The following is a 16,378-nucleotide window of genomic DNA, read 5'->3' as shown; positions in this document are numbered from 1 at the left end:
GATGCTTGTCAAGGCCAATGAACATGTTTTGGTGTCTGGTTCATCCTCTTATTCTGTAGGTCGCCGTGTCGAGGACAGTGCACAATCTCTCAAAAATGGAGTTGGAAGCTAGCTGGGGTGGCATGGGGAATCGTACAAAGCTCTTTCAACAAAATGTGCGAAATGAGAAATGAAACTTGCTCTTGTGCGGCAGCTGGCAAATTGAAACTCCACATATCAGCTTTTTCGGTTTTAAGTTTTGATCCTCTCTTCCTGGAGACACGCAATTCGACCACCTCCTCTCCAATGGTTGCAGGAGGTAGCTGGGAGCCTTGCATCATGGTTCAAGGGTCACCCAACCGTTTTTCCACATTACCCATGCTAACTCTGTTTCTCACATCTTGAATTTCTGATACAAAATGCATGACAAGGACTTGTCCTTCCACAATCTGCATCCAAATCCCTCTTTGTCCAGTCAACGCCTTGTCGGATCCGCACACGTGCTATCAGAAGACGAACCATGGAACTGCGGGGGAGAGTCCGTGATGGGGGAGAAAGAACATAAATAGGGCTTCATGTCCCCCTCTTCCTCATGAGATTCTCTCTCCCATTTTCAAGGATAGCTCGTTGACCACCATACATCCAAACGCAACTTAAATATCTTACCGAATTTTCAAACAAACTCACCACTCAAACCCACCCATCCAAAAATGTCTCCCTGCAACTGCAACTGCTGCTCTGGTGACTGCAACGCCTGCGGCTGCGGCAGCTGCAGTGTAAGTTAATATAAACAGAATCTACGTTTGTGTATACTCACCTGACTTTTACAACAGCACTAAGCAGCTCCCGATGAGCTAAATTCTCTCTCTTCCACTTTTCTCCTGCCTTATATAACGTCTTTCCCCGCCGCTGAGAAGGTCTCTTAACGTATCCGAAGTCTCCTTGATCGATACGTCCATTCAAATCCCTCATACCTTAGGACGAGACTAGCGTTATATTTCCTAACGTTTCCCCCACGTCTACCCTAACTTGGATTCGTTATCAAGCAAGTTGGAAGAAAAAAAATTTCAAACCACGGAGGAAAGAGAATCAATTGCCTCAGGCTCTCGGAACCAGCATGTCCTGTTTTCTTTTATATTTTCAATTCGACATTGGTTGTTGTGTATCTTGAGCTTGCCCGGCCCTTTTTTCTGAAGGGGCCAGCAAATTCTGAAGAGCAAGTAAGGGGGTGTGCCTGTGAGCTGGTGTGCATGCGTCTGGGCTGTGTTGGGTGTTGAGATGTAGCGAATATTCAAAGACATACTTTCATTAAAGCAATGACATCTCCACCATTATTCAGAATACAACCTTAATCCCCATTCCGTACTAGGAAACATAGATGCAAATCAGCCGATTTTAGAATACCATGAGGTCACAAATGCCTTCCTCGAATGTGATGCAGCCCTATGTCGTACCTCCGTGTCATACATGTCATGTTCTCTTCCGTTCTCGCATCGGATAATAGATATGGACATCTTCCCACTGGTGCGGGGGTCCAAGCACACGGGTTTTGCGGAATGAGACGCCTCTTTCACCAAGCAAAGGGACACGGCAGGACGGTCGGTCAGTTGACCCCGCATTGTTAACTTTGGGAATTTTCTTTCTTTCTTTCTTTCTTTTAATATCATTTTTTCCATATATAAAAATGATTTCGTAGGTCAGAATAGGTCAGAATGCGAATCTTGCCGATCAAGACTAAAGTCGCGAGAAGACATCAGTCAAATGGAAGATTTCTACTAAAGTCATTGTAGAAGAGATCAATGTTCTGAAGGTTTGAGCATATAGGAGTTTTTCTTTTTCTTTTTTTTGTTTCTGAGGAAGGTTTGAAATTGGTAATGGCTCTTTTTCATGTTATTGTATTATGGCGGGCTAGCTTGTGTATCAGTTGTGGATTCTCTACCGTCATTTCAATGAGGTATCCGCACGAGCATTCAAGTCAGGAGCAGCGAAGCATGTGTAAATGGAATGATGACACAACAAAGATAAGAGCGACGAGAAACCAGCATAAAATGACACTACCAGGCTGCACAGGGAAATAGATAATCTTACTGTGAAGGAATTCAAGTCTGCTAGAAACAAGAAGAATAAAGAATAAAGGTGGAAGTAAGCACGTAAGCCCATCTAGTTTGCAACAATCCTGTGTAACTAACCAAATATTATCAAATTTTTCTGCGGTTCGTTTGTTCCCTCACAGCTCGTCTTTGCGATCATCACGGGCGGCATTGCTGTTCTTGGAAACTTCTTCACAGGCAGCTGGGGTCGTCACAAACATACTATACACGCATTTTTCGTCTTCCGTAACCTTCAAGATCTCATCCTGCTCCCCACATTCCAAAACAATCTTGGTTGAACGTGCGGGGCCATTCCAGCATGTTTGTCCGTTGGTGTATTCCAGTGCTATCTTTTTTTGAGGGACGACCTTCCCATTTGAGTCCTGCTCATCGACAGTAATTGTAGTAAACGCAGAAAAGGTGCCCATTGTTGTGGTGGATCCGCCTTTCTTGGGTATTTGTTTCGTTTTCTCCATCCAACAGAGTTCATAGGTATATTCACCAGAGTCCTTAGATATGCATGAGCCCTTCAGCGAGCGAAATACGGAATCACTTCCATAGTCTTTGTGAAGGTCTAATTTTTGATCCTCCAACTCAGAGCGAATTCTATTCAAGGATGATTCTTCAGTAGAAAGTGCATTCCGAGCTTCCGTCACTGCTCTGGACTCTGTGGTGCCTAAGTCGCCGCTGTTATCCGCAAGGATGCCATTTGATATTAAAAACGAGCGGAGTTGAAGAACTTTATCTTCGAAGTAGTTAATCAATGAATCGGGAAGATAGGCGGCGACTTTGTAAACTGTGGAATGTGTATTAGCATCTTCCAGCAGTAATATGGCTAACAAATAATTTTGGATAAGAAAATAAATAAACTTACGAAGACCGATTTCAGATTCTACATCTTGTTCATTTTCCCAATGATCCCAGTCAATGCCTGAATTTTCACCGTCCGGTTTGCAAATTTCATCCAGATCTCGATTTAGCGTTTCATCGCCATCGCTACCTGTATCGCCACGCGCAGCATAATCTTCCCAGGCCCGGACAGCACGCTTTACGCCTTCGTCGTTGAAATTTGGGTTGTATTCCTCCTTGAATTTTGATAGTATGGCCTCGAGTTGACTAACTCTCACCAAATTCTCATCCCTTTCCCGGCGCACCTGCACCAATGCCCCTCGCAACTCTTCGACCCTCTCCTTGGCTAGTCCAGCAAGAACATTAACTTTGCCCTTATTTTGGCCCTTCACCACTTTGCCCCTTTCGTTGGCCCGGACTGTTTCGAGAGCTTGTTCTAGGTTCTGCACCTTCAACTCTGAGGCCACAACTTCCACTTCAAGATCCGAGATGCGGTCTTCCACCTCCTTTCGTAGTTTAGCCGCAGCTTTCACAAGCTCTGCCCTCTTCTTCACCGCCGCGGTCAGGGATTTATGCCTCTTTTCTTCATTCTTTCGCCATTCTTTTCCAATCTCCTTGCACCTATTCTCACATTTTAAGCCACCAACCCGGGCCCATTCATCGCTACCGTCGCAGCACATCTCATAGTCGCAAACGCCATCATTGACTCGCTGGAACGATATGACTGATGGTCTATGACCTTTATTAACACAGTAGAATCCGGGGAGAACCGGAGTACGGTTAACCTTATCATCCTTAAAGTCAGAAGGAGAAAACTGCGATACATAGGCGCATGCCGAGGTGCCCGGTTCGTCGCTGCCATCAGGACAGTCGCAGTAATCATCGTTCACTGCGGAGAAGGGAATTTGAATGGAGGGATTAGAAATGCAGGTGAAAGTGGAAGAGTCTTTGTAATATTTACTAACTAATGTCCAGGATGATATTGATTTAATGTCAGCTAGCTACTTGCAAAATAGACCATTGCGAAGAACCAAGGAAGCAGTTTGTCAAGAGAAATGGGCTTTAAAATCAGCATTTTTGTATACACTTACACTCCGGACCTACACCCCGAGGACGCACAGAGGCATCACTTCCCACCGCACCAATGGAAGAACATATGGTTGCACCCAAAGCAACGAAAATCCTGCTGGAATGTTTCATGATGGAGGCATTGGGTCTACTGTGAAGCCTGCCTGCTCGCTTTACCACTTTCTCATTCTCTAACCTTGGGTTTGGGAGCTGGATCAACGTTGGCCTATCACACGCAGTCTTGGCCGCTGAGTAACCAATATCTCGGAACTTAAAAACTATTAACCGGTCTAACTATCAATCAACCTCTTTTGCCGTCATCACCAACTCAACATTCCATTGAAATTGCCACTGCTTGGTTGCTAATACAGAATAATACCAAACTAAAAACATGGGTAATGATGGCGGAAGGTAAGTCTATCCGTGGGTTGTGACGGAACGGCGTATTCTAACTCACATATAGTATTCCAAGGCGATGCGAACTTGTGAAGTCCGCAACACGTAATCCCACGACTACCGAGCTTAAAGAAACCCTACGCGAACACTTAGAGCATTACTGGTCGACTTGCCCTCTCTCGCATAAGCAGCTGCTTGCGCCTATTGTATCTGATTCCAGCGGAACTCTCTATAACAAGGACGCGATACTAAAGTTTCTCCTGCCGGCAGATGACACGGAAGATATTAGCTCGAAAGCCGACTGCGAAGAGATATTAAAAGGAAGAGTCAAAGGGCTTCGCGATATTGTGGAAGTAAAGTTCGAGATCGATGATGGTGGGGACGGTAAAAAGCGCAGGGTCTGTCCTATCACTCGTAAAGAGCTGGGTCCAAACGTGAAGTCAGTCTACCTAGTTCCCTGTGGCCATGCGTTCTCAGAAGAAGCGATCCGAGAAATGAAATCCGACAAATGCTTACAGGTTGGTATATCTGTCATCTCTCATTTTCATGCTATGTTGTGTGGTTCTTGATCACTGACCTATGAAATGTTATAGTGTAACGAGGGGTACCTTCTCCAAAACGTTATTCCTATTCTCCCGTCGCAGGACGCTGAAAAGAAGCGCTTGATATCTCGTGTGCAAGATTTGAATAGCCAGGGCTTGACACACTCGCTTAAGAAGGCTCCTGGCTCCAACAAGAAACGAAAGAAAAACGGGAATAGCGCTGAATCCACTGCTTCTACAACAACCGGTTCTGAACCGGCTTCTGCTCTCGATAGCGGAACAGCTACCTCCAAACATCAATCTGCACCCAGCAGTAGACCTGATAGTGTGACATCCACTCCAGCGCCTTCAGGAATTAAGAATGCTGCAACAGCGCGGCTGACAGCTCGCGTACTTGAGGAGGAGAGGGAACGCAATAAACGACGGAAAATGATAGGTGACAACGAAACAATACGAAGTCTCTTCTCGTCCGATTCTACGAGAGAGCGAGGCAAGGACTCTGATTTCATGACCAGAGGCTATTCGATACCAACGTCGGCGAAAAGATGAGACTTTTGAAACGTTGGGTAGCCTCATCATGGGTTCCTCCCTGTTCACAAGTATGCTATACCCTGCACTAGCAGCTTCTCTAGGGTTCTCGCCAGTGACCCACCTGCCGTTATATTTAGGCTGAGGTTTTCGGAGAGTTCCTTGTCCTAAACTACCTTCAATATGTTGGATGCAAAGGCTTGCGAAACTCATGCCATCCCTGGTTGATAATCTGTAGCAAGCCCACAATTTGCCCATAAGGCTTTTATGTGCTTCTATCCATCAGATCCACGCATTACAAGGAATTGGCGACACGGGTATGCGAATATGGCTGTGACCAGGTTAGGATAGATGTCCTATATGTGTGTGAGGTCGATGTTAGATGCCGCAAGTCTTCTGGTGATGACTTGAAGGTAACTTCTGGGGGCTGGTCAAATAGTTATTCTTGCCAGTTGCAAAGTTGGAACTGGCCAGAATATATATATTCTCCTTCCGCGTCTCCCTGACGGCCATGTTTGCGACCTTTTTTTCCTTTGCAGGTTGTCGTTGACTTTCGACGGGGTTTTTAAGGGATAGAACTCATGTAATGGATAAGAAGACGTTATTGGGAATTTTGTTTTACGTCGGAAGGAAACTGTGGATGTTTCCTATACTTTATCGAAATAGGAACTCCTGGGGCCTAGTTAGTTATTCGATTTCATATACTTCGGAATGACAATCTTAAATGCGGCGAGAAATCACTCCTGGGATGTAAGATGGCGTTTTCACTCTTGTCATGAACCATACTCTATCTGTGGTTAAAGCAAGCATGTATATACCTATATCTATACAAAATGATATCACAAAAGAATTGGCCAGAAAAAAAACACACACAAACAAAGTTCCCAAAGTTCCGAACGTGGATGAATAGCAAAATCCAAAAGCAAATAATCTACAACCGCGTGCCATGCGCCACGGGGAAAAAGGGGTTACACCATCCTGCCTCCTCTTCGCAGCACAGCACAGCACTGTAAAATGCTTCCCCAACCTGCATCCTCACTTTCCTCATGTCCGCACCCGACCAGTAACTGGCAATCCCCGCCTCGTTAACTCCTCCTCGATAAGCTTCCACCGCCCAATCTCCTTCTCCTTGTCGATCGGCGTGTATCGCCTATCCATGATCTTAACATTGGGCAGGCTGGTCAGACGTTCGTCCTTAAGAAGGTGCTCTGCTAGCTTCTTCGGCTTCGGCTTGGACACTTGAGTGAGGAAGCTGAGGAGTCGTGATGGCTTGGTTATTTTGGCGAGTTGGGGATCCGGGATGCGGTAGCCGGTTAATTGGCTGACTCGTTTGAGGTACTATTTTTGTGTGGTTTTGTTAGAGCTAGGTCCTCTGTGTTTAAGGTGGAGAGGACGAGGAAGGGAAAAAATGGAGAAGAAGGGGAGAGAGGAAAATCTTTCATGTGAGGCCCAATGTATGAAGTCAATTGGATGGATATGAGCGAGCTTACAGCAAATTTAAATTCCGGGTCTGTAAGAGGGATGCGGAGGAAGTCGAGATTCTTTGGGCGATAAGTTGTTGGCCCATTGGTATCCACCTCGTCCTGTTCGGCGGCAGCAAGCTGTGCTTCCTCCTCGGGCGTAATATCTTGTGTCTCACTAGATTCTGCAACAACGGTGGTTCTTTCGGCTTCTGCTTCGGCGCTACCTTCTATCGGTTCATAAAGTTGAGCAAACCATTCGTAGATAGCAGTCTTCGCTTCCTCGCCGTGGAAAGTCAGGGATGGGGTAGTTGAATCGTTCATCTTCACCTCCGCCTGGTTAATAATGGAGAGGATAGCTTCTTCGTAGCCGAGGATGTTGCAGCCGTCCGCAAGAGGCTTCTTCATGTCTTTCAATATGAGCAATTCGACCATGGCTTGATGGAGGATTTGGTAAAATTTGGTGCGGGACGTAGCTTTCTCCAGAGCCATAAATCTGCACGGGCGGGCGGTTAGACTATTATCGGGCTCATGCTTGTGGAAGGGATATTCAGAAGAATTTGGAAAATGTAGGGTTCCATGTATATTATTGAACGCAGCCATAAGATTAGGAAACCGGAAAAGAAACAAGGAAAAGGAAAAGGAAACCGCTCAAAAAAGGTAAAACGTACGGTTCGAAATAATCCTCAGCTTTAGGAGGATTCTCCCACCATTGCTCCGCACCGACCTGTCTTAAACCTTCCCAGGTATCCGCACTCTTATATTCCCCATGGGCTTTCTCTTCCGCAGTAGCAACGCGCATTCCTTGGTCCTCCTCTCCCATTTCAGATTCGAGGAGAGGGTCCGCCTGCGACAATTCCACTGGAGGTTCGACATGGTCGAGCTGGCTTTCACTTCCGTATGGATCCTTCACTCCCGGAGGCTTGTCCGTTCCCCATATCTTCCTGCGCAGCTTCTCGGTCACGGGCAAGTCGCCGTTATCGTTGTTTTGGCTGCTGTTGGATGGGTGGTACTGGCGGAATTGGAATTGGTTGACGGATCGGAGAGCCTGGGGAAGGCATTGACGTCTACAGGTCGAGCAAACGTATAATGCACTAGATATTCGAGCGGGTGCGGTTTCCAATGGAGCTAGCAGACGTGCTGGCAGCGACATTGTTGGCGTTTCGTTGACTTCGTCGTTGAAACGAATTTTTTTTTTCTTTCCATCCTCTTTTCGCTAGCAAAAGGAAGAGAAACTTCCAAGGTGGTAGGTTATTGGTCACGTGATTATTATCACCGAAGGGATGAGGAATAATCTGAAAAAATAAGTAGTAAAATAGTCATTTCAATACGGTGATTGGAAAATATATAAGTGAGGTGTGTCGTTTGACACCTTTATGCCAAACCAACTCTTTGCAGCACAATCCATCCATATCTAACACACAAGGAACGGATTCCAATTCGATTCTGGTATCTCTCAAAAAGGGGCCCCAGATGCAAGTCCACCTCGAGTCGACAAATACAGGAGAGCATTGAAATAGCATAACCCAAAATAGACACAAACATGACAAGCATATTCCAATATTCCAATATCGTCAAAACTCTATTCCCGGACAAACACACTTGCCATTCCCATTCCCGTTCCAATACACATGCTCACAACTCCAACCCGCTCTCCCTGCCTCTCCATCTCCGGGAGCAGAGTTGCAAGCTGCCTCGCACCAGTTGCCCCCAACGGGTGTCCCAAGGCAATTGCCCCACCCTTGGGGTTAACCTTGCTTTCATCAATTCCCAGTTTTCGAATACAGTAGATAGCTTGGCTTGCGAACGCCTCGTTGATTTCCCAGATTCCAACATCGGAGATCGACAGGCCGGTGTGTGATAGAACCTTGGGAATAGCAACGGAAGGGCCAATACCCATCTCATCAGGAGCGCAACCGGCTACTTGCGTGGATACCCATTTTCCGATGATGCCGGACGTGAGGCCAAGTTCTGTTGCTGTGGAGCGTCGCATGAGCAACGTGGCAGCCGCACCATCACTGACCTGAGAACTATTTCCAGCGGTGCTTGATCCTGCTGCCGAGAACGCTGGTTTAAGAGTAGCTAGTTTCTCAAGGGAGATCGACGCCCTGACGCCGTCATCTTTAGTGACCGTAATTTCCGTCGCTGGCCCCTCAGGCTGACCCTCAGGGAACGTTTTAGTTGTAATGGGTATAATTTCGGCATCGAACAGTCCCTTCTCCTGTGCCGCCGCAGCTTTTTTATGGGACTCTGCAGAAAACAAGTCTTGATCCTTGCGCGTGATACCGTACCGCTCCGCAACATTCTCAGATGTGATGCCCATCGGCATGATGCAGTCTCTCGCATCCTTGGAGGGCGAGTCGCGCAGTTCCGGCCACAGAACCGTAGGAAGGGCCCGCGAACCATAATTGCGCGTCATGGATTCCATGCCCCCGCCAATTCCAACGGATATCGCACCCACGGAGATTGAATGTGAAACGGCGGTGATAGCTGCCAACCCAGAGCTGCACTGCCTGCTGACGGTATGGAAAGGTACTGTAGGTGGGAAACCGGCATGAATCTGAGCCATTCGCGCGGCCTTCGTGCCACCCAACTCTTGTAGAACGCTTCCAATGGCCACATCACCGATCAAGGTCGGGTCCAGCTGCGGGTTCGCCGCGAGTGTCGCGCGCAGAACATGAGATATCAGTTCTTCGGGGTAGGCATCTTTGAATCCGCCTTTGTTAGCCCGGGTGACTGCTGTTCGCAGTGAAGAGAGGATGACGACATCGGACGGAGACTTTTGGAGAATTTGCCGTAGGCCTTTCTGAGCTGTCCCTGACATGATAGCTGCGGCTATGTGTAACAACTTGCAGTCAAAGGGAAAAAAGCGTCTCTCACGCCGGTGATATGAAGTTTAGGTGGCAGCCTGGAAGCAGATAATAATGCACAAACCAGTCAGGAAAAAAAAAAAGGTCAGATATGGTCCGCTGAAAAAACAGTTCGACACATCCAGCTTTGCAGATCGGGTCCAACTGTTTTTCCCACCTGGCTGTCGACAGCGGCTAAACGCTCAACCGAGAGTGGACACTCCCGTGCTCCGGCAAGCTGAGCAGAAATCGTTAATGTTAATGGTTGATGGACGGGGCGAAGCAGCCATTATTCAACGACCCCAACGACTCAATAAGTACGCTCACTCACGCCGTTTGCCATCCTTCCACCATGCCCTCGTTGGTCATGGTTGGTGTCAACCGCGTCGAGGACGATGATATCGAACTCAGCGAAATGTTGGCAATGGAGCAACCACGTGAGCTTGGCCCGGGTGGAGAATCCGCGTTCGGCTCAGATCTCGGCAACCGCTTTGTATATTCAACTCTAATGGCTTTTGCCGGCATGGAGCCTTTTCACATCGAGCCCGAGACTGGGCGCCGTATTTTGTCAGCCTTTGCCCATTGTACGTAGACGAGTTGATAGAATAATGCAATTGTCATCCGTTATCTTCTGATTCTCTAGCGGCTTATAGCTTCTGTAGTTACAGGGGACAGGAAGAGGGCAGAGGCAGGGAGCGCGGTAAGACTCTGCATACAGTTTCTTTATCAGTTTCAGTTTTCAGATTCTCATCAGCCTTCGACAAAAGTCTCCTTTATCTCCTCAAACATAATCGCATTCAAAGCTTGCTCGATCCCCCACCTGCCACGGGGATCCTCACCTCGTTCTGCCTCTCGAGCCGCCTTTCTGTCTGCCAGCATTCCAATACGAGATATCCACCTATGCTCGAGAGGGTGGGGTTCCATGCCAAGCTCGCCCGAGAAGTGTACTGCGCTTCGAATGCGTTCGCTCTTCAGAGTCGAGCGGTTCTCCAGGTCGCAGGAATTCCGTCATTCTTGTCGAACAGCCTCACTGCCGGCCTACTATGTAATGCATCTGGACGCTCGGCGACATATCATGGTAGCCTAGCCCACCTGTACTGATTGACTCCGCGGCCATGCTACATCTGTATTTTCTACTTTTTACGCGCATTCATATGGCCATATTTGCATGCAAGCGAACCCTCCAGTCTAAATGTTTGTTCATTGGACTGCCTCGGGCGTGGGAACCTTTTCTTTCTTTCTTCCTTTTTTTTTTCAGCCTTCCCGAGGCCCCAGGGGTGGCTATGCAGGCGGATCACAAGGCCAGGAAGCATCGCGGACACACATCCATGACTAGTGCGGAACTTCCCACTTTGCCTTCGTTATCACTTATTCTGGGCTGTGAAACTCCATTCTAAATATATCAATCAAGCGGGGGGGAGGTGATGTTTTCTTTCATCATACCCTTGTCAGAGCTGATAGAAACTGTCTATATATATAAGATGCAACCGTGCCCTTGAAGAGTTGGCTTATCGATCGTCTTTACATCCATCCTCTTCTCCATCATCATCAGAGGAGAACTCGCCTAACCTAATTTTTTTCTGCCGGTGTGTTTTGATATCAAAACCTCATATCAACCGTCCACTTAATACCTTTTTTCTCTCTTTTTTATCTCAACCTGGTTTTTGTCTCTCCAAGTCAAAACCGAACTCACATGTCCGTGCATAACGCAACCGATTGAGGACCCGAAAACGAAACACAACAACGCCATAGAGAAAGTTCAGCAACGCGCAAAACGCACTCCTCTGTCACAGAAAAAAAGAGGGAAAATAGAATCAACAATGTGCTTCTCCTCCTCGGACAGAGAGTACAGAACCCCAGCACCCCGCCCGGTCCACTACTACCCTAGGCCAGATCAACGCTTCGCGTCAACATATTATTACCCGCCCGCCACCACCAAGAAGAAGAAGAAGAAGTGGAGCAGAGGCATCGACGGTGGTTATGATGGGGGTGGTGATGGCGGTGGCGGCCATGGCGGTTGTGGTGGTGATGGCGGCGGCGGCGGCGGTGGTGATGGAGGAGGATGTTGAGTTTCTTGGTTCGATGAGAGTGGATGCAAAGGGGACAGCGCCGATGGAGCCGATGGAGTCGATCTATCTTTGAAGACGAGTTGTTGTGTGTGTGTGTCTGAGGTCGTTTTGGTTTAGGTTGTAATGATTTCATGATGATGACGATGGGATTTTATGCTATTTGCTACGTGGTTATGGTTATGGTTATGGTTATGGTTATGGGATATGAAGGCTGTATAATGGTCATATGGAATCATGGTATATCGGAGTTATTTTTTTTTTGTTTGTTTGTTTACTGTTGGCTAGAGCCGTATCCTCCGTCGCAGAAGCTCTGTAGACTATGATCTGGGGAAAGGGGGGCCGCAGTTGATCGCCCACCTGGGGACTTTTGACTCGAAATTTCGTTTGTCCGTTTATCTGAAGGGGTTATATTCTCTTACTTGTCCTTCGTTTCTATTGGCATTTCCCTGATATTATCATTCTATATATTATTTATTATCATCAAATGTTTTTATCCGGTTTTCTTTGAAGAATTTTAAAAATTTTACAATCAAGTAGCTGGAGTAGATGAGACAAAACCAATATATATGAGAAAAAACCAATATATATACCCTTGTCGTTAAGAGTGTGGAAAATAATACCGAATGAAGAGGAGAAAGAATCCTACTAGGTTTGATTCAAGGTGGCTGATACTTTCAATTCACTCATGTTCACTCATGATACAGCATTTATTCCCTTCATCTGCGGATTGATTTATATTTCTACTGCCAGCTAGGTTTATTTGTAAAATAAATCCTCTGTGATCAGGTGTAAACCACCAATGAGAGTTATTGCATTCACAGAAATCAAAAACCATCATGTAATATACACATCAGTTATATGACTCATGAGAAGCAGGGACAAAAAGTGATCCATATACAAAAACAGTCATCATTGCCTCAAGGGCTGGGAATAGGCGGCTGAAGAATCAAAAATCAAAAATCCAAAACAAACTCAACTAACCTCATAAATCTCATAAATCATGCTAGAGATGGGTAGAAAAACTATAATGTACAGTACAATACATTGAAAAGTAGGAAGCGTTTTTTATTAGAAAGAAGGGGAAAAAGCAAAGAAAAATGAAAATAAACAAAAAAAAAAAAGGCAAGAAAATTTCAAATCACCCGCGAATAATATGGCTATAATGTCCCGGTACACGCCTCTGGCACTTATCACAATCGGCACGGTAACCCATGGCAATGCTCATTTTGTTCGGGCCGCCGGTTTTCTTCCTCTGAGGGATGGCTGTATCGCTATTTTCCGAGGATGCATTGTCGTATGCTGGTTGTCGGCTCCAGGTATGTATGGATGGGTTATCATCGATGTGGCACCTCTGCTTTTGATCGGGGACGGGTTGTTTAGTATAGTCGCTGAAGGTAGAATTTCCAGAAGTGTCATTAGCAGTAGATGTGATATTGTGATTTAGGCTGTGGTGCGGTGTCAAAGAGCGTTGCTGCGGTTCTAAGGTAGATGTGTCTGCGGGCTCTTTCTCCCAGGAGTGAGTGAAGGACGAAGATTTTCGGAGATTGTTGGCAGTGGCTAAAGTTGTGCTTTCAAAATGCCGGTCTATCTGGGAGAAAGTGGTCATTGGGGAAATTTCACCTTCACTGATCGGGCTTGGGAGTCTCCGGGGACGCCACCGGTCTTCTCCATCTGATAACACAACTAAGGATCTGGTAGACGAAGCGATAGAAGTTGCAACATCGATGCTATCAGAAATGGTGGTGGATGGAGGCACGAATCCGGAAGTATCATTTGCAGTACCGGAGTCCTCTCTCATAGCGTTGATGCTCATATTTGCAGTGAAATGTCCATATATGGGTGTTGCAGTGCGGCCACCGCTGATATTGAGAGATTGGACAATCAAACGATGCGGGATTGGTGATGACATCACGCTCCCGGACCAATTGGGCGTCAACTCCGCTGCTGAACATGGAGCGATGGTGTTCGAGGAGGAACGGGGTAGGTCGGTCATCTCGACGTCGGAGTCGTTGTCGTGACATGGCTGCACTCTGATCGAAAGATATGTCATGTCATCTTTCTTCCCCGTCTGGTATCGAGGCACCATAGCAACTTCTGAAGTTGCTCCATTGTCGTCATCATCTGAAGATTCGGTGGGTGTATCAAAGAATTGGTGAGTTTGAGAAAACAGAGTTGTGTGTTTTGACGTGGGAGAGGTTCGAAAAGGTAGTGGTCGCGGCTTCTACAGGAGGGTTAGCATTCGAAATTTGAAGAACAAATAGCAGCGTTCGAAATGAACAATCCTCTGTGCTGTTGAAAAGACGGGAGCAAATGCTCGCTGCATCCAGCATATACAAACCTTCCGATCCCAATGCCAATCCAAATCCGCCCTTTCAAAAGAATCTTCCCGTTGTCGCTTGACAGATATACACGACATTATTCCCACCTCCTGAACGAGACACTACCACGAAGTCCGGGAGAATGGAGAACAACGGATGAGAGAGACGGAGTCTCACCGGAATCTGTTTGTAATCGACCATATAAGAGGGAAAGGGAGGGAGGAAATCAATTCAAATAGATATTGGGATACGAGTGGGCGGGACAAACGACGACAAGCCAGGCAGAAATGAGCGCTACATGATGCGAGGTTTCAGCGAGTATGATACTGCTCCTGTCTGATCCTTCGAGATGGTTGTTTGAAGACGTGTGGGGTTGGAGGCCAACGATGGAGCTCGGGGTTCATCCAGCGTCATGCTCGTGCTTAGTAACTAACGAGCCAAGTTGCCCTGAGCACGCCTGGGCCAATCATCGTGCAATGCTTGCCCAAAATATGTGGTTAAACTGGATTGGCCGGCAATGGATAAATATTGATCCGTGAATCTCCTCTTCAGGGTTGTTTTGGTTTAACTGCTTTCGAACTAGTGCATGAAATTTCCAGCGCCCAGACCTTTTTTGACGGAACAGCAACAGAGACCAAAGAACAACGGCAAGTGCTGATTGTGGAGGGCGCAATTGGTCCTGTGGTGTCAAACACTAGCAAATGCTCTGACCAAGGCATCGTTATCCCGTGGGAATTGTCTGTCCTCTGTTGGGTACACAGGGTCTTGCTGATCGATGCCTAGTAGTAACCTTGGAACTCCGCATCCCGTCAGCCGTATCCCGAATGTGCGAATCAAAGCCGCGAAGATACTCCGCAAAAATGGCAAAGTACGGAGCACTCGATTATATAACTGGACTGGACTGGCGTTGCATGCGAAATGAGTAATTATCAAGCTCTTTGGACTTGTATTCGGGGAAAAGTTTCATCCTGATAAAATCCTTCCGACGGGATGACGATCTCGATCTCGCCCCTTGACTCTTCAAGAGGCTGAAGATTGGGTGATCGGCTCGGATTTTGACCCGCATTGACCATTTTACTTCAGTACCCAGCAACGGTGATGTCGTACGTCTCTGCAGACTGCAGGGCTTGGGAGTTTGAGTCGTTGGCATCGACAACATTATGATCCAAGTAGATTACTGACGCACTCGCGATAAGACACCATCCTCCTGTTCTTGTCATATGAACTGCAGCGTCTGGATGGACGGATTCACTCAGTCCTACATACCCGTAAAACATTACTTCATAAACCGCTCTGGGGATCTTAGGTTTTTGAGGAGTGGACACAACATGGGGAATCATAATCAAGAAATTAAATCAACTTCATATAAGTTTTCCAAGTTGATTTCTTTTCCAAAAATCAAATCTGCCAAAATCTTGTAGCCACCTAAACCTAAGTAAAATTTTCTAGCCATGATGGCGGAAGCACGGGATGCGATTGACCCGTATTCGATTATTTGCAACACCCTATTTCTCACTTTGTATTACCCACTCGGAGAGGGAGAGTTGGACAAGATAGCACAAAATGACTGCAGCATTGACTCTACTGCGTAAACCATTAGTAGCTTCTAACCACACAGCTAGGCCTTCCAAACCAGGGGTGTTGAGAAGTCCAATTTTGAGAAGAAGTTTAGGATGTCCCGAGCCGAAAAACAAATAGTCGTACCCGAAGATCAAAAATGCAGGACAAGGGCCATAGCATCCATTTTACCGCCCAAAGTTGGGCGCTAGCTCTCTGGACGGCTACTCGATGGCCATAGCTCAAAAGAAGGACGGCTGCAAGCAGGGGCCCTGGCCACCAAAAGCACCGAGGATATTCCTATTTTTGGCCGGACGACGGGCAGGCACAAACCCGCCAGCAGATCGCGAATCTGTGGGCACCAGAGATTCTCAAACTTGAGCTGTGGAGCCAATTGGCATCGCTGAATGATGAAGAGGTCTCTCTTGGCTTCAGGGAAGCCACTGAATGGCATGGGTCGAATGATCCCTGGCGTCATCTGCATTCTCATACTATTGTTTCCACCCCTCAGGACCCTCATCTCGCAATCTAACACATCCCAAATTCTGAATTCGCCTGGTTCTTAAAACTTACAGCTGGCTCTTCGTGAAGGCTGACCTGAAGAGTGTGCCACTTGGCTGTGGATTCCGCAGCTGTACGCGAGCAGCAGAAAATGGAGGAATGACGCACATCG

General features: G+C 47.0%; 8 protein-coding genes across 8 annotated transcripts; 2 read left to right on the top strand and 6 right to left on the bottom strand.

The window, feature by feature from the left end:
* Positions 1–323: 323 nt before the first annotated feature.
* On the bottom strand, positions 324–1,598 carry HCBG_07084 (uncharacterized protein; the record flags this gene model as incomplete). The annotated part of the gene is made up of 3 exons (XM_045434133.1): positions 324–482; positions 680–748; positions 1,434–1,598. 3 exons carry the CDS (start codon positions 1,596–1,598, stop codon positions 324–326), a joined length of 393 nt encoding a protein of 130 aa, XP_045284924.1.
* Positions 1,599–1,827: 229 nt separating this feature from the next.
* On the bottom strand, positions 1,828–4,158 carry HCBG_07083 (vacuolar sorting-associated protein; the record flags this gene model as incomplete). The annotated part of the gene is made up of 3 exons (XM_045434132.1): positions 1,828–2,865; positions 2,944–3,882; positions 4,010–4,158. The coding sequence occupies 3 exons, from the start codon at positions 4,116–4,118 to the stop codon at positions 2,207–2,209; spliced, it is 1,707 nt and encodes a 568-aa protein (XP_045284923.1).
* Positions 4,159–4,354: 196 nt separating this feature from the next.
* Positions 4,355–6,146, top strand: HCBG_07082 (DUF602 domain-containing protein; the record flags this gene model as incomplete). Its single annotated transcript, XM_045434131.1, has 3 exons — positions 4,355–4,397; positions 4,450–4,900; positions 4,976–6,146. The coding sequence occupies 3 exons, from the start codon at positions 4,378–4,380 to the stop codon at positions 5,471–5,473; spliced, it is 969 nt and encodes a 322-aa protein (XP_045284922.1).
* A 350-nt stretch (positions 6,147–6,496) lies between these two features.
* Positions 6,497–8,065, bottom strand: HCBG_07081 (uncharacterized protein; the record flags this gene model as incomplete). The annotated part of the gene is made up of 3 exons (XM_045434130.1): positions 6,497–6,790; positions 6,943–7,408; positions 7,584–8,065. The coding sequence occupies 3 exons, from the start codon at positions 8,063–8,065 to the stop codon at positions 6,497–6,499; spliced, it is 1,242 nt and encodes a 413-aa protein (XP_045284921.1).
* Positions 8,066–8,494: 429 nt separating this feature from the next.
* Positions 8,495–9,736, bottom strand: HCBG_07080 (3-ketoacyl-CoA thiolase; the record flags this gene model as incomplete). Its single annotated transcript, XM_045434129.1, has 1 exon — positions 8,495–9,736. The coding sequence occupies one exon, from the start codon at positions 9,734–9,736 to the stop codon at positions 8,495–8,497; it is 1,242 nt and encodes a 413-aa protein (XP_045284920.1).
* A 377-nt stretch (positions 9,737–10,113) lies between these two features.
* HCBG_07079 (uncharacterized protein) lies at positions 10,114–10,862 on the top strand (the record flags this gene model as incomplete). Its single annotated transcript, XM_045434128.1, has 2 exons — positions 10,114–10,345; positions 10,516–10,862. 2 exons carry the CDS (start codon positions 10,114–10,116, stop codon positions 10,860–10,862), a joined length of 579 nt encoding a protein of 192 aa, XP_045284919.1.
* Positions 10,863–12,624: 1,762 nt separating this feature from the next.
* HCBG_07078 (uncharacterized protein) lies at positions 12,625–14,477 on the bottom strand (the record flags this gene model as incomplete). Its single annotated transcript, XM_045434127.1, has 2 exons — positions 12,625–14,051; positions 14,169–14,477. The coding sequence occupies 2 exons, from the start codon at positions 14,244–14,246 to the stop codon at positions 12,969–12,971; spliced, it is 1,161 nt and encodes a 386-aa protein (XP_045284918.1).
* A 750-nt stretch (positions 14,478–15,227) lies between these two features.
* HCBG_07077 (uncharacterized protein) lies at positions 15,228–16,183 on the bottom strand (the record flags this gene model as incomplete). Its single annotated transcript, XM_045434126.1, has 3 exons — positions 15,228–15,406; positions 15,665–15,715; positions 16,039–16,183. The coding sequence occupies 3 exons, from the start codon at positions 16,181–16,183 to the stop codon at positions 15,228–15,230; spliced, it is 375 nt and encodes a 124-aa protein (XP_045284917.1).
* Positions 16,184–16,378: the final 195 nt, after the last annotated feature.

The sequence above is a fragment of the Histoplasma capsulatum genome (genome assembly GCF_000150115.1).
Source record: "Histoplasma capsulatum G186AR genomic scaffold supercont2.11, whole genome shotgun sequence".
Classification (NCBI taxonomy): Eukaryota; Fungi; Ascomycota; class Eurotiomycetes; order Onygenales; family Ajellomycetaceae; genus Histoplasma; species Histoplasma capsulatum.
This window is presented reverse-complemented; position numbering and strand designations above follow the sequence as displayed.